Genomic DNA, 22,209 nt, shown 5'->3' on the forward strand with positions numbered 1-22,209 from the left:
ATCAAGTTGGAGAATCTGCATATCTATTATCCTTATGTGAGTAATAGTGCTACAACAACCAATTTAATGGAATTGCAGCAGTACAGTCAAAACCTCATGTTCTTTCTATTGCATCAATACACAATCCAAACCTCATGTCATTTAATATTAAAGGAGTATGGTGGGGAAAAGCTAGCCTAAAGCCTTTTCATCAATAATAGGCAATAGAAGAAAAGAAATGTATATGATGCATGTGATCTCTCAGGAATAGAATGGAGCAGGGACCTACAGAGCTCAACTTTGGTTGAAATAAACTATCAACTACCCACTGATTACAGAAAGGATAGCGACCGTCATAAATACAGACACCGGAAATTTTGTGTATTTGCATCACTGCTGTTTTCAGTACACATCATAAGATCAAACGATTGCAGTGATACAGTGGAAGTGTTCCAAGTTCAGTCGCCCTTCCAAAGATTTACAACTCCAATACACATGGCACACCCACACAAAAAATAAAAATAAAAAGAAAGTTAGCCAATGCCCATATGGCTGTGTACTTACAAAACGTATCAACCTCGATGAAAATTGCCATTTCCCTCCAACTCATCTGGCCTGCAGCTGAGTTAGCATCTTCTTCCAGCATGATACGTCCCGCTGCTGACTCTCAAGGGACGAATTCTTCCTGGTTCGTCAAAAGCCCGAATCCATCCTACAAGTCCTCCACGTTATGCACCAGATGTGGTTTTGTGGATGTGTTCGTGCTAGGTAACCTAAGCTGCTCACAGAAGACCCAAAATATAAATATAAGTTGAACACTTTGTCTAGAATAGGGAGTGTTTAGCTACCAGCAAACTATCATGTTCTGGGTGTGGCATGTAGTTTGCTATCTAAAAGGCCAGCTATTCATTTGAGGAGTCTATTACATAGAAGCACGATGAAAATTATGTGGAACATGACCATATCTGGAATAATAGGAAAATGAGCATAAGCAAAGTGCAATAGATGAAAGCCACGCCAACTAGTGACTGACCTTGGACCTCCTTGTGCTCAGTGGCACGGGTTCCTTCTTCACTGGTTTATAAGCAAAACTCTCAAGATTGATCACCGGTGGGGGTGACATGGGGTTACTAGCATCTGTTCCCATGGGGTTACTAGCAACTGTCTGATATCTTGCGACCTTGATATGGAAAAACATAACAACAATTTCTTTTGTTAGCTTATTATGTCAGCAATATGACTGAAGGGATACAGGAGCACCTTCGTTTGAAGAGAGGATACAGGAGCAACTGTCTGAGGGATATAGGTCTGGAAAGGAAAACCACATACCTGTTCATTTGATCGTTCCTTCTTGAAATCCAAACGATCAGCAAACAGCAGCACCTTTGTTTGAAGAGAGGGCAATTAGAATCGTGTGGAAATAGTACTAAATCAAAAGATGCATCAAAATCTGCAAAGTACCTTGTTCAATGATTCTAGATTTGAAGCATCAGCTGCAAGAACTTGCGCTCCAAGCACCATGGCAAAAGAATTTTCACGACAGCAGAAAGGGCATGTTACTGCCTTGTATACACATCCATCCTTCTCAGACCAAACACCAGACTGATGAGCAGAACCTTCGGTGCAGAATTTGCTAAGGAGCTCTTGGTTGAGTGAAGAAGCATCACATACGATAACATTTAACACAGCTGGTGGTGATGCCATAAGATTTTCTGTGAAGCCAACAGTTGATAGTCCATTTCTGAAAAGATATGTCAAGTAAAATTTTGAGGGCGATGCCAATGAAGATGAAACAAGAAAGCCATCCTTCTGTAATCCAAGTGGTGTTTTGCATCTGGTGCAACGAATATCAAGCTTTGTTCCTGCAGATTTATTTGATGCAAACTCTACCGGCTTGTGACTTCTTTCAAGCTTGAAATTTTCACACCTGGACATTTCCATACTTTTACAACACTGCCCGTCAGTTCTCTTCAGATCTCCAGTCACCATGCTAACAGCACAATCAGTATTGCATAAAGATGTGCTGGCAGGATTAGAAGGATCCAAAGAAGGATTAGAAGGATTCAGAGAAGGATTAGAATGCTCTGTGCCAGTACAACAGCTCATTGGTATATTAAACCTTCTCCTTTTCTGGTACTGAGAATTTACGCTTCGGTTCACTGAGGATTCATGATCCAAATGATAACCTCTATTAGCTGTTGTTTCAGGAGTACCCGCTGATGTGGACACACAAGATTGGTTTCTGTTAGCTGTTGAGAGCGAAGCAGACATGCCTACCACCTGATCTTCATCATTGTACATAGCTGCGGAGGTATTTACCTCAGAACAATCACTAGGGCTAACAAATGGATCCTCTGTAGAAGTTCCTTCCACAAGAGTAGGCTCTTGCGACCTGCCTTCTGGTGGAGTGAAGATAGTTAACTTTACATGCCTGCAAACAATAGCAAGGTTAATTAAATGAAAACTGAATTACATCAGAATTCTCAGGAACAAACATGCCTGAATGATGATAGATTACCCAGGCATAGAATCGCAATTGTTTAAGTCGGTAACATTTATATCGACTTCATGATTCCCCCAAATGTCTGCTTCGTCTTCCAAATTAGACTGAATGTTATGCGATGGAGGGAGTTGGCATGCTGTTGAAAGACTTCCCAGCACGGGGGAGCTTTCTTTCTTTGTTAAGCCAGAAGATTTTGAAGAGACCTGGCATGCTCCAGATGATGTATAAGGCATGCCATAATTTTTACGGTCTAGTCCTGCAACATCAATGTTTGAAACCTTCAGACTGCCACGTTTGTTCTTTACCTTCTGATTACTTTGCAGTACCGAGTGCTTTGACAAATATGGTTCTGGCCAAGGCCGCTTTCTTGTATCACCGTGTGATGTAAGTAGATCATCATCCAACTTACCCTTCTGATTACTCTGCAGTACTGGGTTCTTTGAGAAATTTGATTCTGGGCAAGGCAACTTTATTTTATCAACACATGATATAAGTAGATCGTCATCCAACTTATCCTTAGTGGACATTTCTTGACGTTTGATCTTAATATGTTCCTGAAGAGATCGCCATTTATTTTAGATAGTGCATCCACATTTAAAAAATCAAATGCATAATACTTATCAATACCTCAGCCTTCTGAAAAAACTTCTCCAACTTATCCATCGTCTCCTGGAAACTACCATAATGCTTAATTGAGTTTTTAAGCCATTTTGAAATGTGTAGAAGGTTTCTCTCTTCCTGATATCGCTCATCTGTAAAAACAGCAGTGATCATAAGTGATTTTGAATCAAGAACAGGCTTATTGCATCCATTGGAATACAAATCAATCAAATAGAAAAACTATAGGAACCAACTTTCTGTCAAGCCAGGAAACATTTGGGAATGTAAACTGAATAACATACCGATCAAAATTATGCCTCCGTAGTCAAGTTTATGCCGAATACATCGACCTAGAAAAACAATTGTAGTAATTAGCCATTTTAAACATCTTAATTACAACAAATGATCTTTAACAGATAAGGTAAAGTATCATACCAGCAGCTTGATTCAGAGCACGAAATGCTTGGTGACAGTACCATTCACTCCCACTCAAAAGATTCTTTGATGATTTGTAGGAATCATTATATTTCTTTTTCAGCTTTACTTGGACATCATTTCTGATCCATGAATTAACATCAGAAATAAACAAAGCAAAAGGAACTGCATGTATGTCTAGAAGAAGAAAAAGGTACTTACACATTTGGGAACGGAATGCCAACAATGACCTAATGTCTTAGTCAAGAAAAATTGCTGAGTATCAAAAGCATACAGGTTTGGCAGCTAAAAACATTAAACAGTTCGCTATTACCAGAAATGCTACTGGATAGTAGTGCAGAATTTGACACTGAACTCTTTAAGGCATATAACAACGAAAATAAAGGATACAACAACCCTAGCATTGTCATCAGAGAAGTCAATTCCTTCAGATACCTGAAATAACAATCAGCAACGACAAAACATAAGCTAATGGCTGCTGGTACACACGCAGCACCAAGATTTCTAAATTGGGGCTTATGCATGTGTACATATTCATTTATGGTTGTGTACATGTAAATGGGTAGAATTAGCACCTTCCCACGGCAAACTGCAAGAAAAGCAGCTCCTCCTTTAGCAGATTCCTGTGATGAATTCTTTCTCACTCGATTCTTCACAATTTGGTTTGCACCACCTCTGCCTTTCTTAAGAGGAACCTTACCAAGGATTGCATTATAGTATCCATTTAGGACAGGCTCGAGTTCCTCGGTACTCCCTCTAGGCTCTGAAACAAACAAATCTCAGATAAGCAACAAGCAGGAAACATTAATGTAAACAGTGTCTTTTAGAGTTTCTGAAGCAGCATAAATCTTACCAACAAACACCGGCTTTTGAGCATTTAATCGTGCCCACTGACCAGTCTGAGACCAGCGCACTTTCAGTTTGTCCAACAACTTATAGCTAGGAAAAAACACTAGAGCACCACCAGGCACTATTCTGCATATTTCTTCTATTGAAGCTCCAAGTTCATCCTATATAAAAATGAGAGCATTAAATTTTGGAGAAAAGGAATTATGTTAGCACATAAAAAACAACGACTAGTTACCTGGAAAGAATATGCATCTGCACTTTTATAGCTGGCATTCAACCGATGTGTTGTTGGGCCAGATGACAGTACACTAGCAAAAACCTGCATCACCATAGGACATAGGCTGAGAAATCGCACAAAGTGATTGCTTGGCATAAACGATCTATGATGATATCTCTATCTCTACTATGCATGCAAGCTCCATATCTTATCCAGGTGACGAGTGAAAAATGGTAAGAGGCTTAGAGTCCATCGGGCCAAAGCTTTTCTATGTTGCCTGGTCCAGGACAGCACTGTATTTCAAGTGGTGAGAAATGATGATCAGTTAGGACTAGCAAAAATAATCTTGAAACCTGACAAAACTAGTTTAACCATTATTCTAATTGGTTAGATATATAAGAGGATTGGGCATGCGCAGTAAAATCAAGCCATGTCAGTTAGCTCAAAATGTTTAGCTTTCAAATGGTTTAAATTAGACAACTTTTTTAGTACATTGCCTTGCCATTTATCAGGTTGCACACTTTTTCAGTCAAAATATCACATAAAGCTTGGGAATCTATAATAACATTTATCTGAATATTCATTTCCATTACAATGGGGCAAAATGAACTGAATTTGCACAAAGAAGGAATCATGTTTCACATTTTACCAGCTAACGTTGTGTGGAACGGAAAAAAAATCTAGAGTGGGGATAGGGGAAACTAGTATGGTTCCACTTTTGGCTATGCGGGTATTTTGTAGCACAACCTACTTGCAGGAGACACACCTGAGAATCAGCATCAATTACGTGAGGAGCTTCCATGCAAGCATCAAACTGTACACCGAGTTCAGATGCAAAGGAGCCCATTGGAGAGAGTGTGCTGCAGAGATATAATGTTAAGAGCCAGCTATATATTATCTGTTAATCTGATATTGCACAAAAACTGTGGGCTATTTTGGAAAACTCCAGAAGTGGATAACCAATCATTTAGTTTGGAACAATTATATGTCAGTTGGTCATGTGCCTACATGGTGGTGAAAAGCCTGTTCAGTCGAGCACATCCATAAGGCTGAAAGCCCTGTAGTCGGCCAAATTCCAGCTAGCAAGTATGTGCCATACATAAATTTACCATATTTACTACTCCCTCCGTTCCTAAATATAAGTCTTTATAGAGATTTCATTAAGGGACTACATACGGATGTATATAGACATGTTTTAGAGTGTAGATTCACTCATTTTGCTCCGTATGTAGACCCTTAGTGAAATCTCTTTAAAGACTTATATTTAGGAACGGAGGGAGTAGTTATACATGACATGTTTTCTTTTCAGTTTAAGACTCGCCATCTTAAGCAGATATGTGCATTATCGAAGCCATATGCTGCTACCATAAACACTTCCCTAACATTTTGAGAAGAGAAACGTCGATGTGGAAACTTACCCAGATGTCAATATTACTGAATGGGTAATATCTGCAATGTCTTGAAAAACAACAGCAGGATTGAGGCACCACAAACTCATCACATTTCTCACTCCAAAGGCAGAAGTCCCTGCAAATGATGTGATTCAAATATGTAATGAGACTGTCAACGACTTGAAAGTTGATCAAGTAACCAGATTTGTGATTTAAAGAGCATCTGAATCTGATATACAATGTCCAAGAGCCTATTTTGCCTTGATAAAATGTTCTCCCCTTAAACATCATCAGGAAAACATATTATCAGGGAGTAAACATGGCTACCTTCTCTGTGAGCAAGCCGCTGGATAGCAAGTTGGTAATCATACAAATGGCGCCCATTCCTACCAAAAAAGTGACTCAATGAGGAGAATAGACCTGCAAAAAATTCATGGTATTATTAGGTTATTAAGTTTACTGAAGATTAATGGGGAACAAGGTGTTGCTTACTCTCCAGTGTCACAGAACCACGACCAGTTAAGTGGTCTCCCTCTGACTCAGTATCCGAAGCAGCCTTAACTGCCTAAAACAAGAGGCAATATCAAGAATCAATGTGCATGTTGACAATCTTGACAGTCACATGCCACAGAAAGAAATATTACAGAGAAGATGTTCCAGAGCTACATTAAACTAGCAAATATAATCTACTACTCTAGAGTAACTGCATTTTGAAACTTGAACTGGGAAGCACCTTTGTCGCACATTCCTGCAATATTGGGAAGTATGCAGGAGTAATACCGGCTTTCTGGAGTTCCTTCACAGCATTTTCACCAGTCCAACTGAGGATTACAAAAGGTTATATCAACTGGATGCAAGGAAAATGCTTAACTTCGTCCTTTGTCGCAAGCATGTAGTTATTCTAATGAATTGTACAGCTGGAAATTAATTAAAAAGATGGAATCCAATGTTTTTCAAAATATTAATGGATGATTTTTGGATTTATTATGCTTGAAATTTGTACTGGAAATAAGTAGACATGTATCTAATAACAGGAAAAAAATGTCTGAGATGCTTTAGTGCCTAATGTGATTCCATGTGCAGTACCAAGTTATTTGCACTAATTACACAGCACCATAGAAGCAACTGGCCATGTTTCGGTGGTCCATAAAATCCTAACATCTCAGCGTGAAGCAATCATGAATAACTTCTGAAAGTCTGAGGAGCTCTTCCAACATTACATATCACAGAAAATCCATGGCAAACACCGACACAATCTTGGTTTAAGATTCCATCGTCTGCACGGCACCGATAAAGATACGTGTCGGTATCGGGGCAATACAGATAGGGACACTTAAAATATTCAAAGACGCCAACACAGGGATATACTTTTCACTATTTTTCAAGGGAACACTAAATTGTTTGTCTTAGCAGGAACAGCAAATTACATGGCAAAGACACTTTTTTTGGCGTTGATTTTTCTAGTGCGCATTTAGCGCTTGCAACCTCAATTCTGAGCTGAGTAAGACTATCAATTATTACCTTCTGACATGAATGGATTCCAGCCCCAACTGTTTTTTTTTTTCAGAAAATGACTGCACTCTAGAATTGCTATTAATCATCATACTCCAAAACCTAAATTAAGCAGTTTAATTGGTGTTGGCTTTGGTCGGTATTCACAGTTACATGCTCACCATTCACTTCCCGTCTGGTTTGCAACACTGAAACACGGTACAAATTCCTGAATTTGGGTGACGATAAATTACTTGGAATTATTTACTAGTATATATTTATTCCCAGATTTTAGGTTTTATTTGGTCGTGGAGATGGAGAAGCGAAGAACGGTATCAACGACAGTGATAATTTGCACTTTTTCTATTAAGGATGGCAAAGCTGGGCCTCAGAGATATTCCTTCACAATGCCAATCTGGCCCCTAGTAAATCAACCAATGGAAAGGTCGGTACCTCTCTAAAGATCCTGATACTGGTACATCATGGCAAAAGTTAGATAGATAAATCAGGTAAGAAACAAAACAAGATTCCATAGGACGTACAATGAAGCAGGACGTCCAAACTCGTTATCCCGTGGATCGCCCTCCTGAGCAGCAATCCAATTGCTAAGCCCCTGCACAAGTACTAGAGCTTAATCCCTGATACCAGCATTGCTACTAGAGGTGTATTCTTCCTTTATTAAGGAGGAACGATAGGATTATGGATTCTTCTCTTCTCATAAATGTACCTGGATGATGTCATGCAAGGGTTGGTATATCTTTCCAACAGCCTGATCAGTGGCTAACTTTGCTAGTTCTTCCGCGAGACCTTGATCACAGAAATAAATAAGTTTAGCTTAGCATGAGTTGTAACAGGTGGATATGTTTTCTGAAACATGAGCTGTAGCAGGACAGTGGTGATCATCTTACTGTTAAGTGATTCTTCATCAACATCAACACTTCCAGAATCACGTGATATGTCTTCTATGTTGCTGCAAGACAAGGACTGGAAATAAGTATACAGCTGGAATACACCATTTTGTTATTACAACTGCTCTGAAGCAAAAAAAAAAAAAAAAAAAAAAACTTCAGAGTTTATCATTGATTAGGCATCACAAGAAATATATTAATACTAGCTTAACTAAGGAAACCATTGATTGACACTGAAAAAGAATCATGAGTCTGGGCTTACTGCGCTTCATCGAGAATAACGATTGAGCCAGCGATATTAATGTCCATTGCTCTCCTGACAATTGGACTAATCAGGTAGTTATATGGGCAGAAAACCAGTTGGGCTGCTTCTGCCATGGTTTGCGCAGCAAAATATGGACATCCTGCAGATAACCAAAAAGAAAGGTGGCAGTAGAATAGATTTCAGCATTCAGTGGTGGCATGATGTGTCCCTCCGGATTCAGGAAAATATATGTAACCAAAGAGATAGACAAACCTTTGACTTGTCTTCCAACCTTGAGAAGATCCTCAATATCATGAACTTCATAGGAGCCACCGGTCTGAAGGGATGGATGACGACTCAGTTTCTGTGCATTCCTGCCAATACATGTTTCTCCTCGCATTAGTAGGGAAAGGGGGAAATGTGCTCAAGGTTAAATATGTTTTGTCACGAAAGAAGCTAGGTACACTCACTTGAATTCTAGGCATCCATGAACTTTGTCATCTAGGAGCCTCTTGCTGATGACGGAGAAAAGGACTCACTAAATGGTTTACAATGAAGATTGAAGAACCCAAATGATTGGAAAATAAATGTGTCTTGTGTGTTACCATTCCTCGTCAACTGAGTCAGTCATGCATGCGCTCTTATTGACGCAATAGTGCTTCCTTGAGGCCTGCATTGCATGATGACTGACTGGTCAAACTACATGCAGTTTAACTTCAGAAAATTGGAACAAATGTGGCTCCTGGGGATTACAGCTACATCAACACGCACTACAACATGATAATTGAATACATGTAGTGGCGTCATTTGTGCCACTGCTACTTAACATTGGCTGGATAATGCATTTCCTTGTCTAAATGACAGGGGGATAAAAAAAAAGAGGCAAGAAGTGCACTGAGATGGGAACATTAGGTAGTACCAAGATGGCCATGCGCACTCGGTACGGCGTCTTGCGCAGCTCCCGGACCACCTGGGTGATCTGAGAGTGCGTCCTCCTGCAGCAAACAGACAGACAACGGAACCAAGAAGCTAATCAGGATTTTTCCAAGGGGAATGAAATCAATCAGGATTCATCTCATCGATTCAGGACAAGCAGCCAAGAAACCTGGCCGGCAAGATTGTCCCATCGGTTCAGTTCAGGGGAGAGCAGATCTTACGTGGCGTAGTAGATGGTCGGCGCCTTCTTCTTCTTGGCCGCCGCCGCCGCCTTCTCCAGGACGCCTGAACATCAAAGAACCGCGGCACGCAAGGGGATGAGCAAACCAAGTCAAGAACGAGCAGCAGCGCGTCCTCGATCCAAGAACCGGCGCAAGAGAGAGGGAGGGAGAAGGGGGAGGGCAGTTGGTACCGGGAGTGGGCTGCTGCTGCTGCTGCTGGGTGTCGTCGGGGAGGAAGCCGCCGCCGTGGAGGAGGGGGTCAGCGGCGGCGGGCGCGGGGGGCGCGCGGAGCGGGTAGTGGCGCTGCCAGGCGAGCGCGGCGCAGAGGAGGGAGAGCGACTTGCCGGTGCCGGTGGGCGACTCGAGGAGCGCGTGGGAGCGGCCCTGGCGGCGGCCGCGGTCGAGCGTGGCGATGACGCGGCCCATGAAGGCCAGCTGCGTGCCGTACGGCTTGTAGGGGAACTCCACCGGCAGGCCCGCAACCTGGAACACCCCGCCCCCGCCGCGCGCGGGCGCGGGCGCGGGCGTGGCCGCCGGGGTGGCGGCGAAGTCGCCGTCGTCGTGGGCGGCGCCCATGGTCCGTCCGCCGGCGGGGAGATTTGAGCGGGAGGATTTGGGGGGAAAGGAAATCGCCTCCGAAATGTCGCCGCGCGGCTGCCAATATTACGTACGACGATACGACGACAGCGGCCCGGGAAAGAGAGACGGGCCGTCCTAGTGGGCCGACCCACCACGACAACGTTGCTCGTGGGCCCAATATTACCCCTTTTCTTCGCAGGCGCTCAAAAAAAAAACAATTCACCCCTTTTTTTATTTCTCAACAAAAAAATAGCCCCTTTTTTCATTTTTCTTTTCACATACTAGGGCTATTATTTTTTTAAAAGAAAAGTCTGTATCTGTTCTAAAATTCACCATGAGTGCAAAGCACTTTAACCTAATAAAAAACACTCCCTCTGATCCATATTACTTGATCAATAATAAGTCTGCTTGCTAAACAAAGTGTATATTAAGTGTACCATTAGGGATGAAGCTAGAAAAAAAAAATCATATTGTGCCGGCTATGTACTAATGGTTTCCGGCAAAAATAAGGATGTCTACTAATGATGTCGTCTATGCAATTAAGCAGTAACTAGTACTTCCTTCGTTTCAAAATAATTAAAAATGAACACTAGTGCTTCTATGGCAACTCTGTCCTTGCATACCTAAGGTTGTCTCATATGTGCCACTCCCTCCGATCCAAAAACAAGTGCCATGGTTTTAGTTAAAAAAAAATAACTAAAACCACGACACTTATTTGGATAGAAGGAAGTACTGCATACTAAGTCATTGGCAATTAATAGGATTCGCAGGACGCACTACTCCGACATACTGTCCTCAAGAAGAAAAAAGAAACACATAGAAAAAAAAGGGTAATCAAATACTCCCTCCGATACCAACTTCGTAGTAAGTCAACGGATCGGAGAGAATTATGTGAAATAGGGTCTGTATTAATGGGATTGTCACAATCAACTGTTACGCCGAACAAAGAACCGCGGCATCAAACATATATTTTTCTTTTTTGGAAAAGATGGCCAGAGGTTATTTTATAATCGAATATTATCAAGGAAAACAATAGATGTTCCAAAGAAAGGCTAACCAGGCACAAAACGATCAGAAACTAATAAAGCTACATCCAAAACCATACTAACCTTCATCTTTCTTCAATTGTACATCGCCCGTCAGACTTTGAAAAATGAGAACTACTCCCTCCGTCTCAAATTAAATGACTCACATTTGTACTAAAGTTAATACAAAAGTGAGTTACTTATTTTGAAACAAATGGGGTAGCAGTTAACAAAATGGACACATGACAACACCCTTGTCATACCACACTTCGATCATACTTCCTCCGTCCCAAAATAAATGTCTCAACGTTAGCACAACTTTGTATTAAATTTAATATAAAGTTAAGACACTTATTTTGGGTCGGAAGGAGTACCACACTTCGAAGACCGTGATAGCCATTGGGTGCTAGAAGTGAGATCGGTGAGAGTTGGAAGTAATATTGATTGGGGATATCACCACCAATGTGCATCTCACTTCACCAGAGCCAAAGTGAAACAAAACGGTTTCACAAAGAAAATGACAAATGTACAGTCTTTTATTGCTCGGTTAATATTGTACTTTATCGTAGTTACTATTTACATGAAAATGACGGACTTCTCTTGACAAGCACACTGGTTGATGCTTGCTTTATCATCTCTACGGCAGAAACGAATGTGTGCCTGCTGTACATTGTCGGCCCCCCTACAATACAAATCACACTATTTCAGTATTTCTGGAGGGCTATTTACCTCGTCTCCCTACCCGCTACATCCTACAGGGTGCCACGCCGCAGCCTCCTCAGCTGTCTGAGGCGGGTCCGTGCGCGCTCGAGGCTGGCTTCGTGCTGTGACAGGCCATGCCAGGGCTCCTCCGCCTCACTCCTCCCGCTCGGCGATCCCAGCCTTGCCAACTGGCGGCGGAGGGACGCCACATTCACGATGGGCACGGTGGTCGGACGCCCGTGAGCGCACTGCAAGAGAAATGTATTTCCATTTCATCTATGGAAGAACAAAAGGAAGCCAGAAAAAGAAAAAGAAAAAGAAGAAACCAGAGATTCTTGTGTCTTGTGTTTTACCTGAAAGCACAGGGACGTCGCTTTTAGCTCTTCAATGATCAGAGAGCACTCGGACGGTAGCAAGGCATCACCAAACATGATTGCCCCTGCAGTGGTAAACCCAAGGGTGACAATCAACATGATGCTTAAAACGTAAGATACAGATTGCAGGTGATGCTGGAGGAAAAAAGTTCCGTGTATTAACGAAAGAAGGGAAGAAACAGTTACCCCTGCAAGCTTTGTAGTTAAGAATACGGAGAACTGCTGCAGGGATAGACGAGGACCCGTCACTCTCATCAAGCTACAGAGAATATCAACGGGTAAGTGGAGTAGCAGTGACAGAATCGCCCAGTAGTAACAAGCTGGGTGAAATCTGTGCAGTTCTTTCCATTGCAAATGGCATGTCGATTAAATTTTCACCAAATTCTCATGACTCAATTTTACATCATTACATGTTACTTCGTATGCATTCCCCCGTGGTCAACAAACAAGCTATGCCCACAGGTTACTACTTTCTGACTGGCATTTTTCAAAGTAAGAGCACCAACCATCTACTGGTGTACAAGTGGTGGCAAGAAAAGGCTGAAAAGCATCCTACCTTCGAAGAATTTGACTTGCATAAGACCAAAATGAATTAAACAAATGAGAAGAACTCAACGGGAAGTGTATGAATCACCTGCTGAATAAAGTCCGTGAGATCTTTTCCTGTCAAATCAACACCCAAAATACATGGAACCTGTGTGGTGTAGATGATCATTAGCAGGCGAAAATACTATAATGCAGTTTTCGCTGAGAAAATTTCACCAGATATTCGTGACACGGTTTTGGAAATAATCACATGGAAAACTGATGACAAACGAACAATTCCACTTCTAATAGGTAACAAGACAAAAGTGCAGATAATGATAACCTAAGGCATCACAGGCTATCAATACCATAACACACAATAGATATTGCAAATTATTCAGCTCAAGAAGAACAATTATCCCTTACATGATTGATTCTTTCCAAGAGACATGGTGATATGAATCTCATAAAGATGATATGGCCTGAATTTTACAAGGAAACATTGTGTAAAATACTTTCTGAAGCTAGTCTGTTATTTTCAAACTTTTCAGAAACCTGAGGTTAACTTCTCTTTCCATTCGTACAGTAATTATTAATCTATGCCCAAGGTAAAGATCAAACAAACTTTTGGGGTTTTATAACATAACCATTTACCTATGAAATAAACGGATCTCAGGAATAGTACAAACCAATAGGACTCCTCACCCGGTAGAAGATTGAAGGGAAATATGTAGGAACAGCAATATTACAAACATGTTGAATGGATATAGATGATAGAAAAGGTTGCTTACAGCAGCAAGAGTAACTACACGGCCTTGTTTCCTCAGAATGTTCATGTTCCTGAGTATAAAGTAAATGGTATATCTTAGTATAAACTGAAGGATGCTGTAAATGCTAATAAAATTACAAAATCTAAATAAAACTACAGTCAAATCTCAAGTTGTTAAAAAAGAAAAGGAGATGCGTTAAGTACCAAAAGGGGACTGGGAAACTAAAATGAACAAACAGAAACGTGTGAAACAATTTCATGAAAAATAGCTTAAGACAAAGCCGATCAAAAGAAAGTCCAGATGGTAATCAAACACATACTTTTTGAATGAGTGAGAGGAAGTGCTAGGATTGTTGATGATCCAGCCCCATTTCTGAATCTGCTCAGCATACTTCTGGAACAATTGAAATCCAGCCTCAGGGAGAGCCTGGTTCCACATGGAAGTCTTAGCATTATCTATCAAAAACTCAGTTTATAACACTAAAACATTCAAGCATGTCCACACGTATTATATTACAAAACGCAGTTGATGACAAATATAAGAACATGAGGTACCATTTCCTTCTCTGAGTCCAAGTAAGTGATACCTCGGTCATCATCTGATAAAACCTGAAAATCCAACAAATATTAACATGTAAGATGAAAACCCCTATTTAAAAGTTGTTCCCTGGTAAGTTTACCGTTAACAACCTTGCTACGGAGCTCCTCCAAACGTATCCTTTCATCAGCTGCATGCTGCACAGGAGTAAGATAGGACATGACTTTCTAAATACCTCGGAAAATATTTTCTGTCATCCACATGCATTATCTACTTACGAAATTAAACAAACATAAGAAATGCATGCTTCAGAATTCAGTATTGCGATATAATCGCAATACTTTCTGATACTGGAGATATATCCAAAAATCTCAACAACAACAAAAACTGCAAAGAAATATTTGCTAATTATTATTACGAGATATATTCAAGCGTGATGAGTTCAAGTCAAAGATCCACTTCATGGACATTTGCTAATTATTATTACTGCAAAGAAACGATAAACAGATTACTGCTAAAAATATTTCATTTGCCAGGAATGCTGTTAATCAAGTAATAAGCTACAAACCTGATCAACAAGCAGTAGCATTTCCCCAGATATGACGGGAATAAATTTCTTATCCAGCTGCAACAAAACTCTTGCCTCCTCAAAGCATTTTTTATCAATACTTTCAGGAACTAGCGAGCTAGAAGAGAGATGTAAAGGCCCAGAAGAAATGTTAAGTATATCGTCGTAGCATGCGGAAGGAATATGCGGCAACTCCAAAGCCTACACAAGGAGATAAAATAGTAAGCATAGAATAAGTGCATTGTAGCTGGGCCATATTGAAGTCCATATATGTGAGCATCTCAAACTTTAATGGATGCTCAACTGTATGCTGGTCAGAGTCATCCCGCCATTTAGTTATTTGAGCAGGAAAATTTTCAAGCCCACCAGAACATGTCTCTTCATGCATTTTCAGGTTTCCCTTCAAGCTGACCCAAATGAGAGAAGCGTTCAGTAACAGGCTCAAGGACTTGTTCAGCATTACGTAGATGCAGGCAATAGCAGAATACCTGAAATTTAGGCCAGAAAATTCACTGCTACAAGTCTCAGGAATAGGCTGGGTTGCACTCATATGTGAGATATTCTCTGGTGCCGGTTCACGTTCTACATTTAATTAGAATAATACAAAGTTAGCACTGACAACACAATACACAAGGATGGCAATGGTTGCAAGAAGAATAACCTTCTGAGTCCTTAGTGGGGATAGCTTTATCACCGTCTGCCGTCAATTTAGTCTGAGGCTGATTTAATCCAGGGAATTTTCGTTTGCCTTTGTAAAATGGTGGGGCGGAACAGCTCCTAGATCTACCCTTGGAAAACCTAGATCTCCTGTCGCATCCAAAATTGTCCTGATTCGGTAGATCTTTAATAAGCACACTGTTGTTTGCCAGGTGGGAAGAAGAGCCATTCAACTGGTAACCATTGGTACTTTTCACGGGAGAAATAATGTGTGACAATGGTTCACCAATTTTTGATTTCCACGGTATCTCATCATCTTCAGAAACAAACTGATCGACACGATTGAAGTAATTCGGTGACTGAGGTTCATCATCTAAGTTATTGAAATGTTTAGATCCTTCACATATTCTTGATGAATTACTGTTGGATCTGTCCCAAGTAGATCTAAAATCACTGTCGATATTTTCGCAGTTCCAATAAGTAAAGCTTTTATTTGATCTCCCCTGCAATTCCAAGCCAGTCCTTGCATGACTTTGACTGCTAGGTGTATCAGGTAACAAGAATGGATGAGAGAAATGAAGATGATTATCTTTGATGGAGGACATATCCATGACGTCATTTTCCCACGCTCCATGGATATCAGGGAAGTTCATCTGAACAATTGCATTAGTTTCATACCCTGCTGCAGTCCCCAACTGCTTTCTTCTACTGCACCGTTTCAAGATAATGGGGGTACTACAATCTTCATGGTAGAATCCATCACTGAAGTGTGGCATCTCAGGGCAAGAAATATCACCCAATGTCTCTATGACTTCATTGAGTAGGCAATCATCATCTAATCTATCAAATTCAGTATATAATCCATCACAGCCAGGCATGTTTGCATTTATATTGGTTTCATTAAGCATAAAATCGCAGGTAATTCGGTTGGGTCTATTGACAACCCCAAAGCAAGGTTCTTGGAGATCAATTTCTCGACCCATTATCTCAGACTCTTGGTTATCAGCTGAAAGGCCATCAGTTTGCACATCTTCAAAATTTCCAACTTCACAGGAATATGCATGCTCATGGAATATACCCTCCATCCGTTGCTTTTTCCAAACAGTTGGGTTAGCATCTGAAAGACCACAGTCTTCTAGCTTGGAGGAACCATCCTTGAACCACTGATAACTGACCCTTTCAGGAAAATGTGTAAGATCGTTCCTAGCAACATTGTCAGAGTGTTCAGATGCATCGCTGATTCGATCTGGATAACAGACGTGCCATGGGGATGGCTTCATATCAAAAGAAAAGTAGTCCAGGCCTTTAGGAGCTGTTGCTGCACCTGTAGCAAAATTGCTTTCTCTGACTGAACTCTTACGTGGAGTGTGCTGCTGTAAATCAGCATCATCTTCCTTGTTCTGTACATTCTGATGCTTTACGAAGGCCCTATTCAACTTCACTGCAACAACAACACCACAACACGTGAAGAAAGGCCACAACAAAGAAAAACAAATGAGAATCAAAGAAGTAAAATATGTTCACCAAAAGTCACTAACCATCACTTTTCAGAGGAACACAGGTATCATCAATAACTTTGCCTGCCAGTAGTAAAGGGTAACATTTACAAATCCATTCATACCAAGAAATTCTCCAAAATTATTCAGTTTTAAGACATTACAAGGCAAATGAAGATCTTAGTCTCTAACCTTTTGATGATTGTGGTAGATGCTTCTTCCAGTAGTTTGTGATAGTTTGTTCAAAGAAAAACAAGATACTTTGCCAATCCTGAACAGTAAGAAAAGAAGGAAATATTAAAATTAAGCTATGAAAGAGTAAATTCAGATGAAAATGGAAATGGAAAACATAAAAGACAACGTCTTATTTCTTACACTAGATAACACCCCCGCACGTTGCTGCGGAAATTATAGCAATGAAATTGGAATATGTGAGAATAATATTGCAACACATTCTCACCATATGACAGGTGGCAAATCTAGAGGTAAATAGAGGGTGGATGCATGTTATATTGTCTTGTGACATTCAAGTTCAATTATATGTTGCTGAAAAAAAAATGATGATGTGGAGGGCTTGCATGCAGTGGAAAGTGGAAAGGTTGCATGTGCTTGATGATGTGGATGGCTTTAAATAGGATCACTTACTTGGATATATATGATGCCAGAGACACTAAGTGTGCTTGTCCAATTTTTAATAAAAACAAAGTGTCTGTCATATCCATACGAGCAAGCTAGTAAAAAATAAGCTTTCCTAGGGGGAAAAAAGGAAAAGCAGAACACAAAAACAACGTTGAATCACCTTGAATTCCACAATAGTCTTTGAAGGCTCAAAATGTAGATCATAGCTAGATCTAGGGCAGAAGAAGTTCAGCAAAAATGCAGGGTAGACATCAGTCTTCTGCCTCTTTCGGCTCTGAATATCGACTTCTTCAATCGTCCTTGTAACAGAAGACTGAAAACTAGCTGCCAGACTATTCAGAATATTATGGATTGGGCTTTTACTGACGAATCTTGAGTTGATATCTTTGAGAAGTAAAGGATGATGTCTCCAACTCAAGTATTTGAAAAATAGTAAAGGAAAGTAGATAACGAATAATTGCCGAATAGGACTGTAGGATACACAAGTACTGGAAATCCTGAAACAGAAAAAAAGTGCACTTTGCTGAAGAAAATTTGTCAAAACTTCAGTTTGAACAGCTCAGAATACACATAAATGACATTACCTTATTACAGAACACATTTGTTGGTCCAGAGATGTGCCCTGAAAGAGCCCAGCTCTGATGTGAGGTAGATATTTCATGAAGACAACTGGAGACATCATTTCCAAAACTGTCTGATATAAGATGCAAAGGGGATGATGAAGGAACTGTGTACAGCAACTGATCTTCGCTGCATTCGTAGAAAAGACATGTAAATTGTAAATATGTAGGTAAGACTAAAATGCCTAGCATAGCACAGTAGAATACCTCTACCTGTCAGTGTCAAGAAGTCTGACTGAAAGCTGTGGATGAATAAGTGCAATTTGCAGGACACACTTCTTCACATTGTGTAGTTCTCTTTTATGGCTACAAAATATTATATTTAGAAAACATTAATCAAATTATTTATCGTACAAAACTGTGAAATCGAGAAATATGTACATGTGAACAATAAATTAGGTCAAATATACCCAGATTGCATTTGTTTTCTCCGCACAGGCTGGTTATAAAAAAGCTCCCGAGCAACAACTACAAAGATGAAACTTCTCTGATAAGTTTGCCAAGAACATGACAAACATATAGCACACATGACTAGAGAAAAATGCCAGCATTTCATTCTTCACATGCGTTGTGTATTATAGTGTGCCTTCCTTGGTGAACATGTGTAGCATGCATAACAGCCACTCTACTTTTATTCAAGAAAAATATCAAACAAGTACCTGTTGTACCAACAGCTTCTCTCTGGTCATCTATTCCTAAATGTGAGCATTTGGATCCCTGTACAGTTGCCACAGGACAAGACATTCAGATACATTATACATGAATAGGTCAAGAGTATGCACAACAGTAAATGGGTATAGTGTGTAAGCGGTGCCTTTATTATCTTGCAGTACGAATTCGGTCTCCCACGAGCCTTCGTCCTGACTTCAACCACAGAGATATCAGAAAGTGATGCGAGCGCTTCACCATTTAATCCAAAACTTCTAGAACTAGATTCCGCATCACCCATGACATCATAAAACTTGGATGTTGCTGTGGTGACAGAAGGAGGTTATATATCATTAGTGCACTGAAAACCACTGAATAGCATTGAGTAGTTCTTTCTTTGCAAACTTGCACGTGGTGGTGAGCCTCTACTTAACAAATGACAAACAAGATAATTAATTGAATCTGAAAGAAGGGGTTCCTTAGTTCCGTAAAGAAGAAGGGGTTCTTAGTTCCGTCAAAGAAGAAGGGGTTCCTAGTTCGGCCAACGAAGAAGGGGTTCCAAGTTCCATCAAAGAAGGAAGAGTTCCTAGTTCCATCAAAGAAGAAGGGGTTCCTAGTTTCCATCAAAGGAGGGCTTCCTAGTTCGATCAAAGAAGGGGTTCCTACATACTAACAATCAAAAGAATACAATCCAAAGACAATGATAGGATATAAACTAAATTCAGTCGAACAGTGAGAGAAGAAAACAAGATAAGAAAAATTCGCCAGCTAGGAGGTACTAATGCAACTAACATGTCACCACCAATGAGTGATGAAATAAATGTAAGTTATCTTGGAATCGGTATGCACCTACTGATGATTAACTAAATTTGAATACCCTTCTAGTGAAAATAAAGCACCCTTGGTCATTTATCAGTCGTCAATTTATAGCCTTATGCAAGTAACAATCAAAATTCAGGGTAGAATGAGCATATCCCCTTTGAATATATCATCAGGGTCAACTATCACAGAATGGATGTCAAGTTCTATCATTACTTTTCGAAGCAAATCAGGCAGTCCTTTCTGTATGAGAACAATCTCATTCTGATGTCTACATATTCAGATGAGCACCCAAAAGGTAAGATTCACTGTGTAAGGATCACTTGCAACGATGCAATTTAAGATCAAGCAAATACAGTAGTACTGTGAGTGTAGGAAAAGGTAAGCTTATAAATACAAAAAAAAAAACTAACTTACCATATTTTTCTCCTAATAGAACCAATTCATCTCGAGCAATACCACAACCTGCAATAGGTACAACAAATAATGAATTTTTTAGAAGAAAATCCCAATGATAAGAAACTTAAAAACGTAAGCTGAGCACATACCATCATCTTCCACTTTAACGTAACATGCTCTGACATTTACTGAGACATCAATCTGAAATAGGTATAGGCATATTAAAAAATGTCAATACATGACGCTGAGAATATAATGTAGATCATTTTACCCTCTTTGAATGTGAAAGTACAAAAAGCAATACCCGCTATGGAAAATACAAGCGGAACTGTGGATTGTTCTGCATTTATGTTCATGTCAAAGCATACCTATTCAGGACAGTATATATAGATTCTTTTTCTATTTCCCTACATTTGAAAGGAATACCTTTTTGGCATTTGCATCGATGCTATTATATACCAACTCCTCAACAACCCTTGGGAGGTCAGACAAGATAATGCTTGAGCGCAAGGAGCTGTGGACGCTTTTGGGCAAGCGTTTTATGTTCTGCATCGACGTGTTCTGGTATTAAAAAGATGAGCTTAGATCAGCCAACGGTAAATACTGGAATGTATTCGAAGCAGGCAAAGTCAGAAAATTACTCCAGAAACTTGAGAAAACTAACTAACTTGCCGATACGTTACTTCGTCAAGTGAGGACTTGTCACGATTTAAGATTACAGAGGCAGTTCTATCATTAAGGCAAAATGTGCATGTAGCCAACCAACCAACATGGTAAGGAACAGATTGTTTTTCTTTTCTTCTTTTGGAACATATAAGCAACAGATTATTTAGGCTGCAACTCTGAAGGCCAGCCCCAACTCGCAAGCACATTGGACAAGAAAGGCAAAGCCATATCGTCCTGTTCTAACAAGAGGCGGATCTAAATGGGGCGCGCCCGGATTTTTTGGAGGTTCGTTAGGGTTTAACCAGTCGTGGATGGCGCGAAATGGCCGTACCTGAGAACCCAATGGCCGGAGTCGTGGGCGGGGTTGAGATGGCGGGGGAGCAGTGGACCGGGAACGGCGATGGCGGCGACGCGCGCGACGGGGGCCGGGGTGGCGCCGGAAACGGCGAGCGGCGGCCGAGGAGGAGAGGAAGGCCGCGGCGCGGCGGGAGCTCTGGGACCGCGGAGGAGAGGGCGGGACGGTGGAGAGAGCGCTCGCGGCTGCTTCGAGGCGGGGGTAGTGGGTGGGGTCGGCGCAGGGATGGGAGGGGGGCTCGCCGCCGGTGGGGCTGGAGAGGAAGAGGAAGGCCGCGGGCAGTCGGTGGTGGGAGAGAGGAGAGGGGAATTGTTAATTTTCTGTTTGGGAAGGGGGCTGGGGTGAAATTTGCAAGCCGTGTTGGGCCTTGCAGGGCTTCTGTTATCGTGTCCGCATGCCTTGCCCGGTCCAATAGGCCCAATTCTAGCGCAGAGTGATAGCCCGATAGGTCTATAATAGTTTGTTCACACGAAAAAAAATATGGGTGGAATCATTTTCGATGTACTTCGCCACGAGTTCGAAATTCACATGATCCATGACTGATGACTCATGCTTCTTTTGTATCTAAATATTTGTAGTTGAGAAGAGCTAGTTCAGTTATAAATATTTAAATACAGAAGGAATATATTTCAAAAATAATTATAATACATATTGTATTTGTTAGCCACATTTTACCTATGGTTAGATTTCCTAAACCAAGTTGTTAATCAAACATGTCTTGAACCTATCTTGTCCTCTCTACGCTTTTTTGTGTGTCACACTTCCATTTCTAACCGTGCATGAAACAGTGACCACAACAACCAACAAAGGTTAAATTTAGTTCCATTACATTTTTTCAACGAGGTTTTGTCCCCTTCCTTCACCTTGCCTCGAATATATGAGAGGTAGTGTCCATGCTAGTAAGAGTGAGGTGGCACGTCGACACCAGGGATGTGAAAGGATGGTGGCCTGGTGAAATTGCGCTATATCGACTAGAGGGGGTGAATAGGCGATTTTTATGAATTGCCACTCAGGAAATTCCTTGTGAGCAAATTCCTCAGTCACGAACGGCGAGCA

At 40.9% G+C, this 22,209-nt stretch overlaps 2 protein-coding genes across 5 annotated transcripts; both read right to left on the bottom strand.

The window, feature by feature from the left end:
- Positions 1 to 335: 335 nt before the first annotated feature.
- Positions 336 to 10,350, bottom strand: LOC123397086 (Fanconi anemia group J protein homolog). Its single transcript, XM_045091771.1, has 28 exons — positions 9,966 to 10,350; positions 9,775 to 9,838; positions 9,537 to 9,612; positions 9,223 to 9,287; positions 9,088 to 9,132; positions 8,891 to 8,991; positions 8,636 to 8,777; positions 8,374 to 8,435; positions 8,193 to 8,272; positions 8,008 to 8,078; positions 6,708 to 6,795; positions 6,467 to 6,539; positions 6,302 to 6,394; positions 6,002 to 6,110; positions 5,350 to 5,443; positions 4,602 to 4,685; positions 4,371 to 4,527; positions 4,093 to 4,280; positions 3,908 to 3,952; positions 3,719 to 3,747; positions 3,518 to 3,639; positions 3,385 to 3,432; positions 3,110 to 3,234; positions 2,498 to 3,036; positions 1,441 to 2,410; positions 1,309 to 1,362; positions 1,013 to 1,159; positions 336 to 757 (listed from the first exon to the last, which is right to left on the bottom strand). The coding sequence occupies exons 1-28, from the start codon at positions 10,348 to 10,350 to the stop codon at positions 692 to 694; spliced, it is 4,122 nt and encodes a 1,373-aa protein (XP_044947706.1). The 3' UTR covers positions 336 to 691.
- A 1,546-nt stretch (positions 10,351 to 11,896) lies between these two features.
- Positions 11,897 to 21,444, bottom strand: LOC123451897 (DNA mismatch repair protein MLH3). 4 transcript variants are annotated; one of them, XM_045128448.1, is made up of 25 exons: positions 21,130 to 21,435; positions 20,559 to 20,693; positions 20,282 to 20,333; positions 20,151 to 20,198; positions 19,081 to 19,238; positions 18,926 to 18,983; positions 18,677 to 18,734; positions 18,480 to 18,572; positions 18,231 to 18,396; positions 18,128 to 18,143; positions 17,807 to 18,030; positions 17,200 to 17,278; positions 17,050 to 17,091; positions 15,516 to 16,952; positions 15,343 to 15,436; positions 15,159 to 15,261; positions 14,855 to 15,055; positions 14,439 to 14,483; positions 14,304 to 14,357; positions 14,069 to 14,175; positions 13,771 to 13,819; positions 13,089 to 13,148; positions 12,641 to 12,713; positions 12,434 to 12,519; positions 11,897 to 12,328 (listed from the first exon to the last, which is right to left on the bottom strand). In XM_045128448.1, exons 2-25 carry the CDS (start codon positions 20,682 to 20,684, stop codon positions 12,131 to 12,133), a joined length of 3,627 nt encoding a protein of 1,208 aa, XP_044984383.1. In that variant the 5' UTR covers positions 20,685 to 20,693; positions 21,130 to 21,435; the 3' UTR covers positions 11,897 to 12,130. The 4 variants fall into 4 exon arrangements, with proteins under 4 accessions (XP_044984383.1, XP_044984384.1, XP_044984385.1 ...); XM_045128449.1 differs by having other exon boundaries at positions 14,069 to 14,204; positions 14,336 to 14,357; positions 21,130 to 21,245; XM_045128450.1 differs by lacking the exons at positions 11,897 to 12,328; positions 12,434 to 12,519; positions 12,641 to 12,713 and having other exon boundaries at positions 13,102 to 13,148; positions 14,069 to 14,204; positions 21,130 to 21,443.
- Positions 21,445 to 22,209: the final 765 nt, after the last annotated feature.

Source organism: Hordeum vulgare, chromosome 5H (assembly GCF_904849725.1).
Source record: "Hordeum vulgare subsp. vulgare chromosome 5H, MorexV3_pseudomolecules_assembly, whole genome shotgun sequence".
Taxonomy (NCBI): Eukaryota; Viridiplantae; Streptophyta; class Magnoliopsida; order Poales; family Poaceae; genus Hordeum; species Hordeum vulgare.

Coding starts and splice junctions, on each gene's coding strand:
- LOC123397086 (XM_045091771.1), bottom strand. CDS start 10,350: ATGGGCGCCGCCCACGACGACGGCGACTTCGCCGCCACCCCGGCGGCC. Junction 9,613..9,774: donor CCGACCATCTACTACGCCAC/GTAAGATCTGCT, acceptor TGTTTGCTGCAG/GAGGACGCACTCTCAGATCA. Junction 4,686..5,349: donor TAATTGATGCTGATTCTCAG/GTGTGTCTCCTG, acceptor ATGGTGATGCAG/GTTTTTGCTAGTGTACTGTC.
- LOC123451897 (XM_045128448.1), bottom strand. CDS start 20,684: ATGCAGAACATAAAACGCTTGCCCAAAAGCGTCCACAGCTCCTTGCGC. Junction 19,239..20,150: donor TCTATTAGGAGAAAAATATG/GTAAGTTAGTTT, acceptor CTGTCACCACAG/CAACATCCAAGTTTTATGAT. Junction 18,573..18,676: donor AGAAAACAAATGCAATCTGG/GTATATTTGACC, acceptor AATATTTTGTAG/CCATAAAAGAGAACTACACA.